Source organism: Gymnogyps californianus, chromosome 17 (assembly GCF_018139145.2).
Source record: "Gymnogyps californianus isolate 813 chromosome 17, ASM1813914v2, whole genome shotgun sequence".
NCBI classification, from domain to species: domain Eukaryota; kingdom Metazoa; phylum Chordata; class Aves; order Accipitriformes; family Cathartidae; genus Gymnogyps; species Gymnogyps californianus.
In genome coordinates this window covers 9395618-9412616 of record NC_059487.1, presented here as the reverse complement: position 1 = coordinate 9412616, position 16999 = coordinate 9395618, and the positions used below count along the sequence as shown (strand labels likewise).

The 16999-nt window shown below is 41.5% G+C and overlaps 1 protein-coding gene across 1 annotated transcript; it reads left to right on the top strand.

Moving 5' to 3' along the window:
* The first annotated feature begins 736 nt into the window (after positions 1-736).
* Positions 737-14179, top strand: ZFP64 (ZFP64 zinc finger protein). Its single transcript, XM_050907560.1, is given in 7 exon segments — positions 737-760; positions 763-796; positions 1359-1598; positions 2969-3130; positions 4146-4208; positions 4823-5074; positions 8907-14179. Coding segments are annotated over 7 exon segments (2076 nt in total). The 3' UTR covers positions 10208-14179.
* The last annotated feature ends 2820 nt before the right edge of the window (positions 14180-16999 follow it).

The following is a 16999-nucleotide window of genomic DNA, read 5'->3' as shown; positions in this document are numbered from 1 at the left end:
ATCAGAGTGGTTTTCTAGCAATTATGCCTGTGCAACCAGTTTGGTTCTCCGCGGAGTTATCAGTGTTGTGCTAGCAATAAATATCATTTCGCATGAAGACCAGTAATATGACCCAAAAGGCCAAAACTTCAGGCTAGTTTTCACTGCTTCGACTACTCCAAGATTTAATCCCAGCGTCAGCCCTAACTCATTGCCAAACTCCTGCAAATTTGTCCTGCTGGACAAATTAAAGCTCTAACTTAAGATCATGGCCTCTGTGGGAAGCAGGGCTGAAGCACATGTGAGGCCTCAGCCCCGCTACCACGGCCATGGCGGGGCACCACAGCCACCTCAGCGCCGGGCCGGAGCAGCCATCCACTCCATGGCAAAGGCACACACGGGGCAGTTCGCCTCGCACGGAATGCACAGGCCTCGCGTTGGCGGCCACAGGGTTTAATAAGGACGGCGTGGCTTGTCAGGGATGTTCCTGCGTGGGGCCTGCCCGTCAGGTCGCTGCGGGCGGCAGAAACAACAGGCAGCTTCGGCCGTGCTAAAGCGAGGCGCCGGGCGTCAGTGGCGGGAGCCCCCAGCCCGGCGGTAGGTGAGGGCAGCCGCAGCCTCGCCGCTGCCACTGAGCATGCTCGGCTCCTCCACATCCGCCCCCGCTCGGCGGCCAAGAGGCGCGGGGGGAGAGGTTCTCCGTCGGTAATAAGCCCCTTGCAGGTGGCGGCGGCGGCGTGCGCGGCTCGCCGCCGCCATGAACCCTGGCAGCGGCGGTGGCGGGGGGCGGCACCGGCTTTCCCCGGCCCCGTGCAGTGTAAGTGCCGCTGCGCGCCAGCGGGGTATGCGCGCTCCGGGGCCCGCGCGGCGGAAGCCGAGTTGAGCCGGGGCCTGGGCAGGCCCCGAAACCTGAGTAGCGCGTGAAACAGTCAGGAGCGGAGCCCGGGAACCTGGCTGGGGAGGGGGGGGGAACCCGGGAATCTGGGTGAGCGCCGCGGCCGCACGGGCGGTGAGGGGCTGCGGGCCGCCGGGAGCGCCGGGCCCGGTGGCCCCGGGCAAGCTCTGTGGAGCGAGGCCGCGGCCGCTGGGCGAGTGCCCTCCGCGCGGCGGCGGAGACCCCCCCGCGGGACCCTGAGACCTTCGGGGAAACGTGCCCGGGGGCGCGGGTGGCCCGTTCTCCCGGCAGCCGCGCCCCGCGGGTCCCGCAGCGCCCTAATGGACCCCCGCCGCCCTAGGCAGGGCCAGGCCGCCGCGGGCCCGAAGGGGCTGCCCCGCGGCCGGGGCGTTTAGTCAGCGGGATGTCTGTGTGCCGGTTGGTGCGGCTTCACCCATTTCCATTTTCTCAGGACGAGTTCTTGACCGTGCTCCTGTTTCCACAGTTCCCGGCGGCACCACTGTGCTGGTGGAGCTCACCCCCGACATCCACATTTGTGGCATCTGCAAGCAGCAGTTCAATAACCTCGATGCCTTCGTTGGGCACAAGCAAAGCGGTTGCCAGCTCACTAGTGCAACGGCCGGGGCCACCAGTACGGTCCAGTTTGTGTCGGAAGAAACGGTGCCATCCACACAGGCACAAACCACAACCAGGACCATCGCTTCGGAGACCCAAACCATCACAGGTATTGTGGTGTTACATACCAGGAGCTTGAAAGCACTTGGCTCGTGCAAAGTGGCAACGTTACGTAGCCTTCTGCTCGCGTGTCCCCATCACACCAAGCTAAAATAACAGTTTTCACATTAGTTGTTGTGTACCTGCAAGCAAAGGAAGAAAAATAAGTGGTGTGCTGACTTCTTGGTTTTGGTATGACAACAGTTACTTAATTTGATAATTGAGATACAAGTTCACTTAGAGAATTGCTTAAGTCTAATGTGTTATATAACCAACTTGCGCAAACTAATTAAAATTGTCAATACTTACAAAAAATAATTAAATTACTATGCATCTTATTTTTTAAGAGTGCTCTTGATGAAAAACAGACACAGAATTGCTGTCGGGCGCCAGTCCAGGCCTTTTTATGGGAGAACACTGCATTCCCTAGCATTGCTCCCACAACTAATTGGCAGGAAAAATATTACTCAAAATTTCTGCCTATGCGAAGGCTCGAGTGAGGTCCTGATTCTGGAGACATTTAAATAAAACTAAAATTTTGTTCCGTGTGTGAAGGTTTGCCCTTCTATATATAGTTTTATTTTATTTTGGGCTGGGACCTTACTAAAATCCAAATTATTTGACTTTAATTTGAATAGACAGATTAGGGCAGGGATTTTGGAAGAGCAGTGAAACAAACTGAATTCAGGGCTCACTTCCAGGAATTTTTGTATTATAATCCCTCAACTCAGTGTGGGTTTTGGATGAGTCATTTTTCTGCTTCATATTTACTCATCTTTAAAATGAGGGTGGTTATATCCTTCTGCCCTTTTGGGGTACAGCGTTGTTTAATTGATTTAAAAGCTGTGACTTTGGCCGAGATAGCTGTTACTCACAAGAATAACAGGTGAAACTAAAAACAGTATAGTTGAAAGAGGCTGAACTTTTTTAACAATTTAAAAAAAAAAAATTGTTTACAACATTTGCCATATAAATAATTTGAGTTTTTTCTCCTTTGGGCTGCAGTGTTGAAAACTGCCAGTGTTGAAAAACAAACATACCTTTATTAATGCAAGACCTGGACAGGCATCAGAAAAAACTTCTGGAGAAACTGAACGGTGCAGTCAGATAGGGTTCAGAGGGAGACAAGTGGAGCTACGTAGGGTTGTACTAAGATCAGCGTGGCTCATCAGGTCTTGAGAGAATTTTCACTGATAGCAGGATAGCAAGGAAGAGAAAAGCCTTTTTGGTTTCCCCCTCCCCCAGGTGAATAGGAACCCAGGAACAGGAACGTTGCTTGAAAAAACAGAATAGAGAATTAATTAATGAAACTAGAAAATAATTAGATTTTTCTGATTGGAGAAGTTAATGTTCTCAAATTGAGCTCTTTTATGTGTTTAGTTTCTGCACCAGAGTTTGTTTTTGAGCATGGCTATCAAACGTACCTGCCCAGTGAGAGCAGTGAGCCTCCAACTGCTGCTATCGTCTCTACACCACCAAAAGCACGTTCAAGAAAATCCACTTCCTCACTTACACAGAAGAAACTAAACTGCTGCTATCCAGGTAAGATGTGGACTATAACTTCTTCCTTTTCATTTTAAAATTGATAGGTTTCATATAGTGATATGCACGGTAGCTCTGTCTGTCTTAGGCAGTCAAGAAAGACGTGCAGAACCTGGAAGGCAACCTACTTACTAAGGGTGTGATGTACTACCATTGATACCAGTAGTAGTTTTGCTATTGATTTCACATGTCCTTAGACTTTGGTCCTATACTGTGGTATACTCTGGCAATGCTGCAGTGGGTTTGCATATAGACACTGGCCTGTGTCCACACCCATAGCAATGTAAGAGCAGGGTCTTGTTACCTTTTTGCTAACTGCCATTGTTGTACATGAGAAATATTATACATGCATTTTGCATTATATGTTTTGTCTTTGGTCAGTCAGCATTTTTATAAGGATGGATTGAACGGAAGTATCTGGAGACCTTAATGAGTAAAAACCATGCAATATGCAGAAGATGTGTGCAGAGACAGCCATGTAGATGAGTAGTCATGTTAATGGTAGCAGAAGTTACAGTCTCTCTTCGCAAGCTTACCTTCATTTGAAAGACACATTTCAAATGCTTAGCGTTCATTTCTGTGCTCTAATACTGTAGCACTTTTCACTTGGACAGAATTCCTGAATGGTGAGCTGTTACCCGAGTTCCCAATTGCACTAACTTGAAGTCATACATGGAATTAATTAGTTCCCCCAACATCCCCTGTGTACTGTAAAGAACATCTCAAATCCTAGGCAGAGATTCCAGAGAATTTGTTTCAAAGCTTACAGAAAACAGTAATGTAGAGAGTGAATGGCCTCCTAGGGGAAGCATTAGAAAACTAAAGTTCATAGGTAAGCCGGTCACTGTTTTAAGTAGATGTGAGTAAACAAGATGGGGAATTCGTTTTCTGTTAATACTGAATTTTAAAGAAAATGTTCTTGAAAATAAACATAATGCCCAGAATATGGTAGTGTATTTTTATTATTTTGTTAGATTTTCCTTTAATTTAATGATCTTAATCTTACCATTTTCAGGTTGCCAGTTCAAGACTTCCTATGGTATGAAAGATATGGAACGTCATCTACGAACACATACAGGTTTATATAGTTGCTATTTTTTATATTTGGTTGGTTTCCTCCTTTTCGCTTTTTGCCAAAAGGTATTTTCCTACAAAATAATGTATCTGTATATAAATTAGATAGAATGTACACGTATGTCTGTACGTTCTAGTATTGTAGTTCTCTGTGCCTGGGGAATTGCCCTTTTTGGGTAAGCCATGTCCCACTGTGGGCAGTACCACTCAGAGCTATGAAACATGAACACTGTGCATTGATTTAAGGCACAGTTCAATTTCTGAGGTACAGACCATGCATTTATCAGGGTGCAGTGTGGTGGTAGTGCATAAACCTAGTTTGTTCTTCATATGGAACAATGATTCCAACATTTCACCTCCCTTCCCCTTAAACCACAATTTCAGAGTTGTAAAGGAATAAAGTTCCAAAGGGTCTTCTACATTTCTTGCACTTGTTGCATGCAGCCTTCTGGAGCATAGAACAGTTCTTAGCTGATAGGATGGCTGCTGAAAACCAATGTCCAGCTTTTGAAAACTAGTCCCATTTCTGTAAAGTGTTTAGTGTGTGCTTTTTTATTGCAACAACATCCTTATGGTGCAAAAATTCTTGATGTGTTGACACTCTTCTATTTGTTTCAGGAGACAAGCCCCATAAATGTGAAGTTTGTAACAAATGTTTCAGTCGTAAAGATAAGCTGAAGATGCATATGCGTTCTCATACTGGGGTGAAGCCTTACAAATGTAAACACTGTGACTATGCAGCTGCTGACAGCAGCAGTCTCAACAAGCACCAGCGCATTCACTCCAACGAGCGTCCTTTTAAATGCCAGATCTGTCCTTACGCAAGCCGCAACTCTAGCCAGCTAACTGTACATCTCAGATCCCACACGGGTAAGTTTATACTAAAATTTGGATCTGTGAACGTTTGAAGGTCATAGGGACGCAGGTGTCAAGATGCCAGAAAGGGCCTATTCTAATTCTCAAAAGCACCTAGGCATCCAGCTTCTGTGAATTTCTTGGGCATAGAATCTAGTAGGGCAATACAGCGCTACTAAAAATACCTGGAAGCAATCAGAAGACATATCTGACTCTTGGTAGATTTTCTTTTAAATTGATTTTGAAACTGCCTATTAGATGTTCTCAAACCAGTAGAACTGAAGGATCTAATTGACTGATTGATTAAGAGCATCTAGGTTCCTATCTGTGTCTCTCAAATCTGGTCCACTATATTAGAAACACTGAAATTACTATAATTGAACTAGTTATATCAGTGCAAACGTCAGCTGCATAATTTAATTTTTCTTGCATCAGTAAATTAGCAAGTAATTAGCAATTTAAGTTGCATCTTTTTTTGACCTTTCTTTGTGGTACCTTCCATGTGCAGACTGATAGACATTAACAGTGTAGTATGAGCAGCCGGAACTATATTCTGCCCATATCATTTTGCTTTATGAATAGAAAACTTCAGCCTCCAGGCTTAGAAACATTGTATCATTTTATATTTGCATTATTTGCCTAAGTTTCATTTTAATCAGATTTCTCTTTTATAGATTGCTCCTAGAAGAGATTTGCTGTAAAGATACTGCTGTACAGTTGTCTTTGTATGTTGTGTTTCACCTAATCCAGGGTACTGGATTAGTTTCTGTGTTGTCTTTTATACATTTGATTAGTTCTGTGAATTTTAGCTGCAAGGTGGTTATGGTTCAGTGATTACTAGATTAGCTTTGAACCTATCCTACATCTGATTCTGAATTCAAGTACTAAACAACATTAGTTCAGATGTGTGCAAGATGGGATTTTTTTGAGTAGATAAAAGAAATAAATCCCTTGTGCATTGTGAAGGAGGGGAGGGTTAAACCAATCTGTCTCTAGCAGAAAAGAATCTTTTATACTTCACAAATCTGCTGTGAAGGAACAGGCAGGACTGTCAGGCAGTTGTTTTACAAGTTTCCCTCTTTCTATTGCTATATAAGAAGATGTGATGGTCAGTCAAAATAGTATGGGTTGTTACGAGAAGTTATCTGTTAGTAAACACGCTAGTCAGAGAATATGATATTGCATTTTTGCCAGGTCATATAAGAGCGTGCCTACTTGTGCATTTATGTACATGGGCAGGTATACTCTGAATTTGGCTGTGGGAGAACCTATGAATGATCATGGTTCTCTTGTATTTCCAGTAGAGTTAGATTTCTGTGGCATTAAGTATTGCAATAGTTGGGAAGGGGTTTTAGGCTACCTTCTTTTTGGCAGATCAGTCTGTTGTATCTGAAGCAATTGAATTATGCTAAAATTCAAGTCTTTGTTGTCTCTTCCATTTCTCCACAATAAATCCTCTTTTGTAAAAGGACTTTTTTTTGATTCGCTGAAAGGAGGCACAAGAATTTTCAAAGTAATCATTTCATCCTTGTTAGGTTAGAAAGCTGTTATGCACACAGCCAATTTTAGGAGAAAAGTAAGACTGGTAGGTAGAATATATTGCTTACAGGAATTAAATTAGTCATTCTCTAGAAGGTAAGCGTAATCTGCATTGCTCAGAGTGAGATCATCTACATAACATTACTTGTTGAACTAGTCATCTAAAGATCAGTTTCCTGTTAATTTGAGTAAAACTACTCTTACAATTCATTCCAGGATCAGACACTCTGTTTTTCAAGCCATATTCTGTCAGTGTCAATTATATAGGGACAGAAATGTAAGCAAATATAAGTAATAGGCCACTCTTGAAATAAACAGAACCAGCATACTTTGCTATATTCAGTAAAATTACTAATTCTTTTTTATATATTGTGCTACCCTGTATGTGAAAATTAAGTCATTGAAATACATACTGTGCCTTCATCAGCAAAGTAGATAAAAATTCAGTAGCTGAGTGTGCAGCTGAGACTGTAAAATAAACTAGATGAACAAACAGTGCATCTTCATTAATAAAATCTGTTTAATATAGATAATACGCCATGTATCTCAATTATTAAACAGATACATGGATTAGCACAGTAGGCCACAACTTGATTTGAAAAATGCGCAGCTAAACCTATGACATATGTAGCTGGATAAGCAAATTATGCAAAATTATACGCTATCACAAACTCTGTAAAATAGTAACTTATAAAATAAATCAGCCATTTGCAGTTTGATTATTAAAGAAGATAAATGCTTGCTGAACTAAATACATTCTCTTTTTCCTTCCCGCACCAAAGCTGTCTTAGAACCTAATAACACAATTCTTCTACTTTTTCAAAATAATACCTACCTAAAGACTTCATGCCTAGGTATTTTAGAGAACTACATATTTAGATTAAAGAAAAAAAGTGAACAGTTATTTAGTTGGGGTTTTTTAATGACCTGAGAACGGAGTCACTGGTCTTTACCCTGGAATTGATTATGGACTAAACAACTACAGCTTAATTTGGTCATGCATGTTGTGACACAAGCCTGCAAATAAAGAAAATGCAAAATAATGGTTTAGATCCAGGCAATTCCCATGGTTATTTGTGTAGGTAGTCTGACATAAGTAGGCTTACAGAGATCTTGCAGATGAGTGTGTTCGTTTTTTCATGTTTTATCAGTTAAGAATTTGACCTAACTTTCAACTGCTATTGTTAGGTTTCTGGATCAGCATTGCTCTCGGGGCGGGGGGAGGCACTTATGAACATTTTCTATACGTGTTTACATGAATACAAACTGATATTGTGTGAATACAAACTGATATTAGATTTTCTTGAAGTGATCTGTGGAACATTTTAGGTATGATACATGGTGCAGGTGTCTCTTTCTTGGTTGCTGTAACGCCAGAAAAATAAAAGCTTAATGTTACTTCTCTGTGTAAGCACATTTCCCTAGAGTCACATACTTGCATGCATGTTTCAATAGTCTCACATTTGTCTTTTCCAGTTGCATTTATGTAGCTGTGATCCCTCTTTTTTTTTTTAATATAACTGTAGTAATCCTATAGTTGTGCAGTCACCTGACACTGACCTAGGTATGGACTTTTGTCCGTACACCTCCCTATGTTCTGGACAAGAGTTTCCACTGCCTTCCTGTGCCAGCAGTAGTATTTGTGCTGCACCACATGAACCAGGCCAAAAAAAGTAATCAGTTTTTCTTGTCAGCTAAACTAACTCACCGTGTGAACAAATGTACAAGAAAGGCAGTAAGGAATATATGATTGAACAGTAAGGCTGGTGCCCGTTTCTGGAGGGCATCTGTTTCTGCAGTAGCCTACCATTTACCTGGGCTTAAAGTTAACCTACAAGCCTCCCTGTAAATCTTGTAGTGTAAACCTGAGACATGGATGTGTTTATGTTGTTTTCTTAGACCTCAAAAATATAGCAGCTCTTAAAGTTACAGTGTTTATTTTTGTTAATTTTAAACACTAGTTGAGATATACTGTTGCTAAAGAGGGACAACTGAGAAACTTCAGTCACTTCTCTGGAGCACACTGAACAGTTTTACACACAAAACGATCTAAAAATGGAGAATATCTAAGATGCAGACATGAAAAAGCAACAGATGTGGGCAGGCATGCTCCTGGAGAGTTTGCACACAAATATGTCAGACCAGGTGATAAATACTGTGCTATTAAAGTTCTCTACATCTTGGAAAATATGTTGGGAGTTTACAGGTATTTAGAACAAGTCAGCTGTACATAATTCATTATAGCATTGGTCTCTCCAATGGATCTTGGTGTCTCATCTGTAATTTGAACTGTGTTTTTTGTTGACAGGAGATGCTCCTTTCCAATGTCAGATGTGTCCTGCTAAATTTAAAATCAACTCAGACTTGAAGAGGCACATGCGTGTGCATTCTGGTGAAAAACCTTACAAATGTGAGTTCTGTGAGGTCCGGTGTGCCATGAAAGGAAACTTGAAATCACACATTCGTATCAAGCACAGCATGGAAAATACTCTCAAGTGTCCGGAGTGTGAATTTCAGTGTGGAAACAAAACAAGCCTTCGGCACCACATAAGAACTCATCAGCCTGAACAACCAGTGAAGTGCTCAGAGTGCAACTACTCTTGCTCCAACAAGGCAGCTCTGAAAGTGCACGAGCGAATTCACTGCAAAGATCGTCCTTTCAAATGTGAATTCTGCAGCTTTGATACCAAACAGCGGAGCAACCTGACAACTCATGTGAGGAAAGCTCATGGTGACAAAGTCAAGACCAAGAAGCAAACAGTGGAGAAGAAGGAAGGAGATAGGCCAAAGCAAGGTGGCTCCAGGCAAGTTGCCAAATTGGATGCCAAGAAAGCATTTAAGTGTGACCTGTGTGACGCTTCCTTTGTCCGAGAAGATTCTCTTAGGAGTCATAAGAAGCAGCACAGTATGTATAATGGATCTAAAAATAACGAACTGGCTGTTCTGCAGCTCCAGATGGATCCCAGTCGGCAGACCAGTGCCCCAATTACTGTCAGTCACCTCCAGGTCCCACTTCAGGCTGCTCAGGTTTCTCCATACAATGAGGGAAGGGTCAAGATCATTGTGGGTCACCAGGTCCCTCAGACTAACAGTATCGTTCAGGCTGCATCAGTGAATGTCGTGCCTCCTACATTAGTTAGCCAGAATCAGGAAGACCTCTCAGCCAACAGCCGCTTGCAGCTTCTGGGCCAAGTCAGTTTGTTGGCACCACCTCCGCCTCCCATATCTCAAAGCGAAGCAGGGCCTGTGGCACACCCAGCAGTTCTTCTCACAACCCATGACCAAAGCGATGGAAGCGCTTTACATCAAACTCTGATTCCTGCTGCTCCTGTCAGCAGTCATGAGGCTTCAGCAAACCAAGCTTTCATCACCAGCTCTGGAATCAGCTGCTCTGACTTAGAAGGCCTTAATGCTTTGATACAAGAAGGAGCAACAGAAGTGACTGTGGTTAGTGATGGAGGTCAGAGTATAACAGTGTCCACTTCGGCTCCCCCTCCTCCTATCTTTTCTTCATCCTCTCACGCAGAAGCCCCAAAGCAGACCTATTCTATCATTCAAAGCGGAGCCCATACAGCTTTGCTGTGTCCAGCAGACTCCATACCAGATTAGTCACAAAGTACTATTACTAAACAAATTTCAATCTCAGAGGCAGTGCTGAATTCAGCAGAAATGCGTAGGACATAAGTGAATGCAGGATTTGTCCTGCAAAGCCAAGTACCTTCCACTTACACATTTTACTTGTCTGTGCATGGAAACATAACATCTTGTATGTGAAAAAGAGGATGTGTATATTTATGTGCCTCTGTTGAAGTCGGAGGCTGTGTTCTCTGTAAAATCTGAGCATCGAAGCAGCTGTTGACAATTTCACCAAGCAGTAAGCCTCCCAGAATATGATTCTTTTACTGTCCTGGCTAAAATAAGAAAGCCTCGCCTTATGATGAATTACCTTCACAGCAGACTCGTTCTTTCATGCACACACGAAAAGGTAATAGTCCAAGCCATTCCAAAGTATATTTTTAAGTGAATGTGTCAATTTTAAAGTTAACTGTTTCAATTACATGCTATGTGTGCATTAACTGCACCTGGCTGATTGTTGATCTGTAAGAAATGTCTACTGCTGGGTCTAATGCAGCCCTAGTAAAGTTTAAGGGGGCTGTTCCTTAATATCTATAGAAGTTGCTAGCACCTGGCTCTTAATCTGAAAATGGTTATGCAGAAGACCAGGTGATCATTTTTAGAAAACAAAATAATTTTGTCCATCCATCAGTAATAACTAACTTTGTTAGCAAGAACACTATGGCAAATTATATATATGGCACAGTGATCTCTGTCAGAGGCATCTGTGTTTTAAAGAACAAAACAACTGCAAATATATTTTTTACAAACACAAATTTTGTTTTTATTTTGATGCTACCTGTTTGTAGTTGCATGGGTGGTAAAAGTGCATTACATTTTGGCTCTGTTCTTTTCAAGTTAAAGGGGAAAAAGGAAAAGATAGGATTCATTCCATTTAAAATTAAAAAAAAGTAGATTAGAATCCAAGGTCTGAAATTCTAGCATAAATTCAGATTGGATCACAATGAGATAGTAATTTACCATTATACGATGCACACTTTTATAATGAGTTCTAGGCTGTATTTTGAAATATGCAATGTTATAGTCCTATCTGGTGAGCATTCTTGTAGTGGTAACTAATAATATCTTCACTACCAAACTATCTAGTTAAAGAACAGACTTTCAACTTGGGAAAATAGACAGCTCTGTAGGTGCCTGGATCTGCAAAAATCAGAGATCATTTCACAGCCAGACAGCATCCCAAGGACAATTGTTAACATACATGAAGACTGAAAAGAGACGGTTATCAAAACTAGCTCTGAGATTCCCTCTTGGGGAATCAAAGTCAAGTTAAATTTAGCAGTATTTGCTAGTGGGAGACATTGAATGATTGCTTTATGTGCTAGAAACATGCTTGGAAAACTTATAAAGATTAATTAGGGCCACTTTCTGAATAGGGCTCGTGTTTGAAATTTTTAGCTTGTACAGCCTTTATTCTGTGTATGTGGGGGTGCTCCCCGCTCCTTCCCTCTGCGTGGTACGTACTCTATGTACAGTGTAAGGCTTCCTGCTTTACAATGATGAGTAGGAAAATGTAATCATAACTCCCAAGTACAGTCATACAGATTGTTCTTGAAAATGTGACCTTTGGTTTTTGTTGAAATAAGGGTTGTTTAAACTTGACTGCTCCAGTATCACTGTCTTCATTATTTATGGGAAATAGTATTTTTGAAGATCCATATTGCTTCTGCCTTCCTAATCCTTGATTCTAAATTGATGTTCTTTTAAAACAAAAAACCTTCCGGATGATCTTGGTTTTAAAATCTGGGTTTTGATTTGAACTGTCTGACAGTGTGCCTGACACTTGTGGATGTCAGAAAAGACCACACTCCAGTTAGAGGGACAAACTTCATAACTGCTTAATTAAAAAGGCATTATTAAAGACTTGTTTCCTAGCCCCATGCTGTATTGAAATATGAAGCAAAAGTTGTAAGTTCACTGACAGTTGTGTTTCAGGGTTTATTATTCCCTACACTTGTTCTCCAACTTTTCTGGTGATACAGGTTTGTCACCTGTTACTTATCTCTTCCCTACAGATAGGTGATGTAAGGAGCTGACAAGACCCCGTTCCAAGTCACCAAGCACACCTATTTTTATATAAATTAGAAGTAGGTGGGAGGTTTTTACTACATTAGATCACTGCAGAACATTCATTGAGAACAATAAATTGAAAGCCTAGATACTTTGAATTTTAATGCTGGCATTGCTGTTTTGTGGCTCTCCAGTCATGTTTCATTGTTGTGCCTATAGCACAGACCTGATCATTACATTTCAAGTGTGTTGAGACTGCTTGTAAAGCACTTGGAAGATAAAAGGCATTGCAGGTAAGTGCTTGATCTTATTATATGTGGTCCCTGATATCCAGGTTGTAAATGATCACTGGAGCAGCATAGATCAAGCACTTTGTTATCTTTGAATTAAAATGCATGGCATAGTAGCAATTCTTCACTGTTAACCCATCTCCAAATGTATGTGTACATATGTGCATGATCTGTACCATCAGGCTGTGTACAGCGTTTCTATGCACTGGGCCAATAGTGATTGTAAACACTAGTGAAAGATGGGGCACTTTCAGTCCTGTAACAGCAAATACACATTTTTCACCCAGCTTACAGTGGTTCTAGACCATGCCTAGCACTGGCGTTGCAGGGAAGGAGATGCTTCCCCAGGAGCGTGGGTGCCCAGCAGGGCTGAGCTGCCCAGGCTGCAGCATGTGCTGACGGGCAGCTGAGCTGCAGGAGAGCAAGCTTGGGGAAAGTTCAATGCAGTTGAAGTTCAAGTCTGTTTGACCTGGAGAGGGAGGCAGGCTCCTTCAGGTCACCTCAGTGGTCCAGTTTGCAGCACTGCTCCACAAACAGTTACACTAGCATAGCAAAGTAGGTTGTAAACTACAACCAGGATCAAACCAGAGATGGGTCAGGTGGGACATTTCTTCCAACTCCTTTTTTGCCAAATCGTAATACTGAGCAACACAAATGGTGATAGCAAATTATACTCTCAGCTTTCAAAACCTATGCTAGGTCTTTGAATAGGAGTAACTAGTCCATTGGCAATCTAGGTTTTAATAGCAGTTATTGTGTATTTTCCCTTTATTGTAAGACAAAAGAATCTAAACTGATCCGCCCTCACATATTTGGTTTTGTCACTGGTAAGTCTGCCTCTGTGTCTGCTTGCTCACACGCCATCTTCCCAATATTTCCTGCTGGTTGATTTTATGAAGGCTGGCGATCTTAAGGATAATTATGTTTAATTTCTACAAGCCATGTGGGTACAGAGTTTAAGTAGCCCAACTGAGGGGCTTGCATGTCAGGAGTCCCCAGTGATGGAGCTTTCCAAGTGCTCAAGCTGGACAAGAAACTTCTGCCTAGGCCACGGGACAGGAGCTGGTGGCTGTATGTTACTACAAAAGGAATGGTACTCTTATTTTAAGATAAAAGTTTGAAGGTAGTTAGACTAGCTGCTGATAGGCAAGCTTTCAGGTATAGAAAATTGTACCAAGCCTGAAAACTTGAAAGTGCAAATGTACTACAATTTGGCAACTGAAAAGTAACAATTTTCATATACTCCTTGGTATAAATGAACTCCGCGTGCGGGGTTTCATGAGCATGAAGTATTTTGTATCATCTATAGGTGGTGCTAGAGATCCAGATAAACTCTTAAGTGTGGCCTGTTCTGCTGGATGTTTTGTTTCCTGTTAGAGTTCCCTGCTTTTAACTCTTTCCCGGGTAAAAATATTTCAAAATCCACTTTTAGAAGACGTTACAAAAAGCTTAGCTGCAAAAATCTTACTTTCATTTGAGATAAAAAGCAACAAATAAAAATGTCCCAAGTTTTCTACTGTTAAGATCCCATGGAGCAGATTTATGGCCAGAAGTTAATCTCACAATTTATGTTAAACTGATCATTTTTGACTCCTTGTTAATTAATTTTAATCTGTACATAGTTTGCAATTGCAGAATTGTCATGTGCTACAAGAGTGATGCAAAATGAGAGATTTTGACAAACCTGATGGTTTGAATTGCAATTTATCTGTGTTTGCACTTGGCCAACAGACCTGCACCCAGGGGATGCACCACCATGTCCAGGAATCTCATGTGCAATCTAATGTCACACTTAATGTTACACAGCTCTGTTATCTGCATTTCAGTTTCACAAAAAGGCTTGTTTACCTTCTAAAATAGGAAACCAGTAGATTTGTCATATTGTAAAGACTAACCTTCATTCTGGTCCTATGTGTGCCTCTAAGATAAACAGGAAAGATAACAAAATGGTGTGAATGAATAGACAAAGCTTAGGGCTGCTTCTTCAACATTGTTTAGCTGATTACATTATGTTTAAGTGAACAATCTAGAGACTTCTTTCCTCCACCCTAAAAAAAAAAAAAAGCAGCTGATAAACAAGGCTAACATAGGGGCAATTTTTTTTTTTTTTTCAATTTTCTGTTCCAATATTCTGGCTTTATTTTTGTGTATGACAGTAATGGTCTTTGTGTTTTGGAGCCGGCAGAAGCAGATTGTTTTAATCTCTGATATTCATTTAGTACATTCTTCATGTTATCAACAGAACTATCCCTTGAGAGAGCATGGTAATTCATAACAAGTGTCTCTTGTAGAGCTTGCTTGCTTTCAAGCACATGGTAAATAAATCGTATAACTTCCTAGACTTCTGCCATAGCCTCGGAGCTCTGTAGCAAGTTGTCTCATTCCAGGAGAAAATATTTGGATGGATTTTGTTCTTGCCTGGGGATCTCCAAGCCCTCCCTGGTAAGCACTGAGCCCCACAGTGCGCATGTGGCAGAGAGCAAGCAAACCTGGCTGCCCAGGCTGCTGCTGGGGAGCGCTTCTCACGTCTGCTCACTTGTTACAAAATGGATGATGTTTACACTGCATTGCACTGAACTGGCTCCAAGAGGAAAATGTATAACTAAATACTCCATGGTTAGCTTCCTTCAACATGTGCATTGCACGTTTTGCTCTCTGCCCAGTCTCGTGCTTTTTACACGATTTGCTTGTGGAGTCCCATTTGCAAGTTACAGTGTATTACAGTCCTCCCTCTTCTGTGAATATGAATCTCTATGACTGCTTAAAGAAATGAGGTTAAACAGAGCAAGAACATTAGCCGGAACAGTAAGCAAGCAGTGGTGCATAGCCTGTATGCATTCCAAATAGAACAACCCCCTGCTCTTGCATCCTTCCCAACATTTTTTGATTATTTTGTTGTTACTCTGACACTGCTGTTTAAAACCAGACCCAAGTATCACATGAGCAGAGGCTTATCCTGAGCAAGACCTGCTAGAATGTGCTTTCCCTCTTGTTTTTGTGGGGTAGAAACATGCAGCAGGAAAAAAATCCGAAGTCCAACGAAAAATTTGTCTTCAACACCTTTAATTGTGTTTCAGGGTGGCAGTTATCTGCATGAGCTCCTGGACAATGTCCCCAGAAAGACCCAGTGTCGAGTTTGAACAATAAACCAGCAGCACTCTGGATTAAGCCCTCTATCAGTGTTGCTAGTATCTTTTATGCGGTTTTGATAAACACTTTAACTGTCATTTGCATCAAAATGGCAGATTCCTGCTCAAAACCAGCATCAATTTGTCCTGAGCACAGGGGGGGTTACTGGATATGCAGATGCAGCAGGAAGCACTCCTGGATGAGTGAATGGGATCAAGTCCTCATGTGAGATGAGACCTAAAAGCAGCAGAACTTGGCCCAAAACTAGCTCCTTTGGGAGCTGGGGGAAAACCAAACTTCTATTGAATACACATGGGTTTTGCAGTTAAGAAGTAATCAGAATATTTCCCAATCGTTTTGGCAGAGCTATTTATTGCTATTATGATCTGACTGCACTGGAAAGTACCTTCTGTTGTGGGGTTTTAAATTGTTCTTTTAAAATGTTAGAAGGATGCCAAGACATTTTTCTCTAGATTACAAACAACTGGGGAAAGGCTTCTTTTTTAGATATATTTATTTTATTCTGTATTTCTGATTCTTCATTTATTTATTTGTGTTTACAGTCAAAATATAGTCAGTCATCCTTTTTGTAATGCGATGCTCTGGTGTCTGTAAAAAATATTTGCTGTGTCCTGAATGGAAAGGCTTCTATCCTATAATTTCAGGAATATTGACTGGATAGTCTAATGGCCTTTTACATCTCTAGTTGGAAAATCTTTAGCCTTGTTATTTAAATTTCAAGAAGAGAAACCAATATTGTTAAGAGAAACTGATGTCTCCTGTCACTTATCTGGATGACCTTTCATAAGGTGATAAAGGTTTCTATAGTGACCTGAGGAAATAATGTCTCAGGTGTCATTGTGAATTAAAAGTCTGTTGCAGGAAAAGCTTTCTTTTCTCTCTGAGGTATCCAGTTCTGCCTTTGTCTTTATTCCAGTTGCTAGACACAGAGAAGGACTCATAAAACATACAGTATTTGGTTACATGGCTGTCTTTCATCTTTTAGAGACTTCACAATGTTGTAGGGAAGTAAAAAAGCCCATGACAAAGCAAAGTTGGGGTTTTTTTAATGCTATATACCATTAGAGTAACAAATAACACGTATGTTCAGGGTTTGCTGGTGTAATGCCGCTGAATTCTGTGACCTGTGATATCAGATAATTTATTCCATAAGCTTCAGGAGTTGGGTTTGCCTCTATAAAAAACAGGAATTATGTATTATTACAGATTCAACTTTGGCAGAGGTGTTGTGGGGATTGCTCTCAGTTCCTAGTTTCAGACCTCACGTAAACTTGCTTTTAATGTCTGAAAGCGAAAGCTCTCTTTGTTAGTGGTA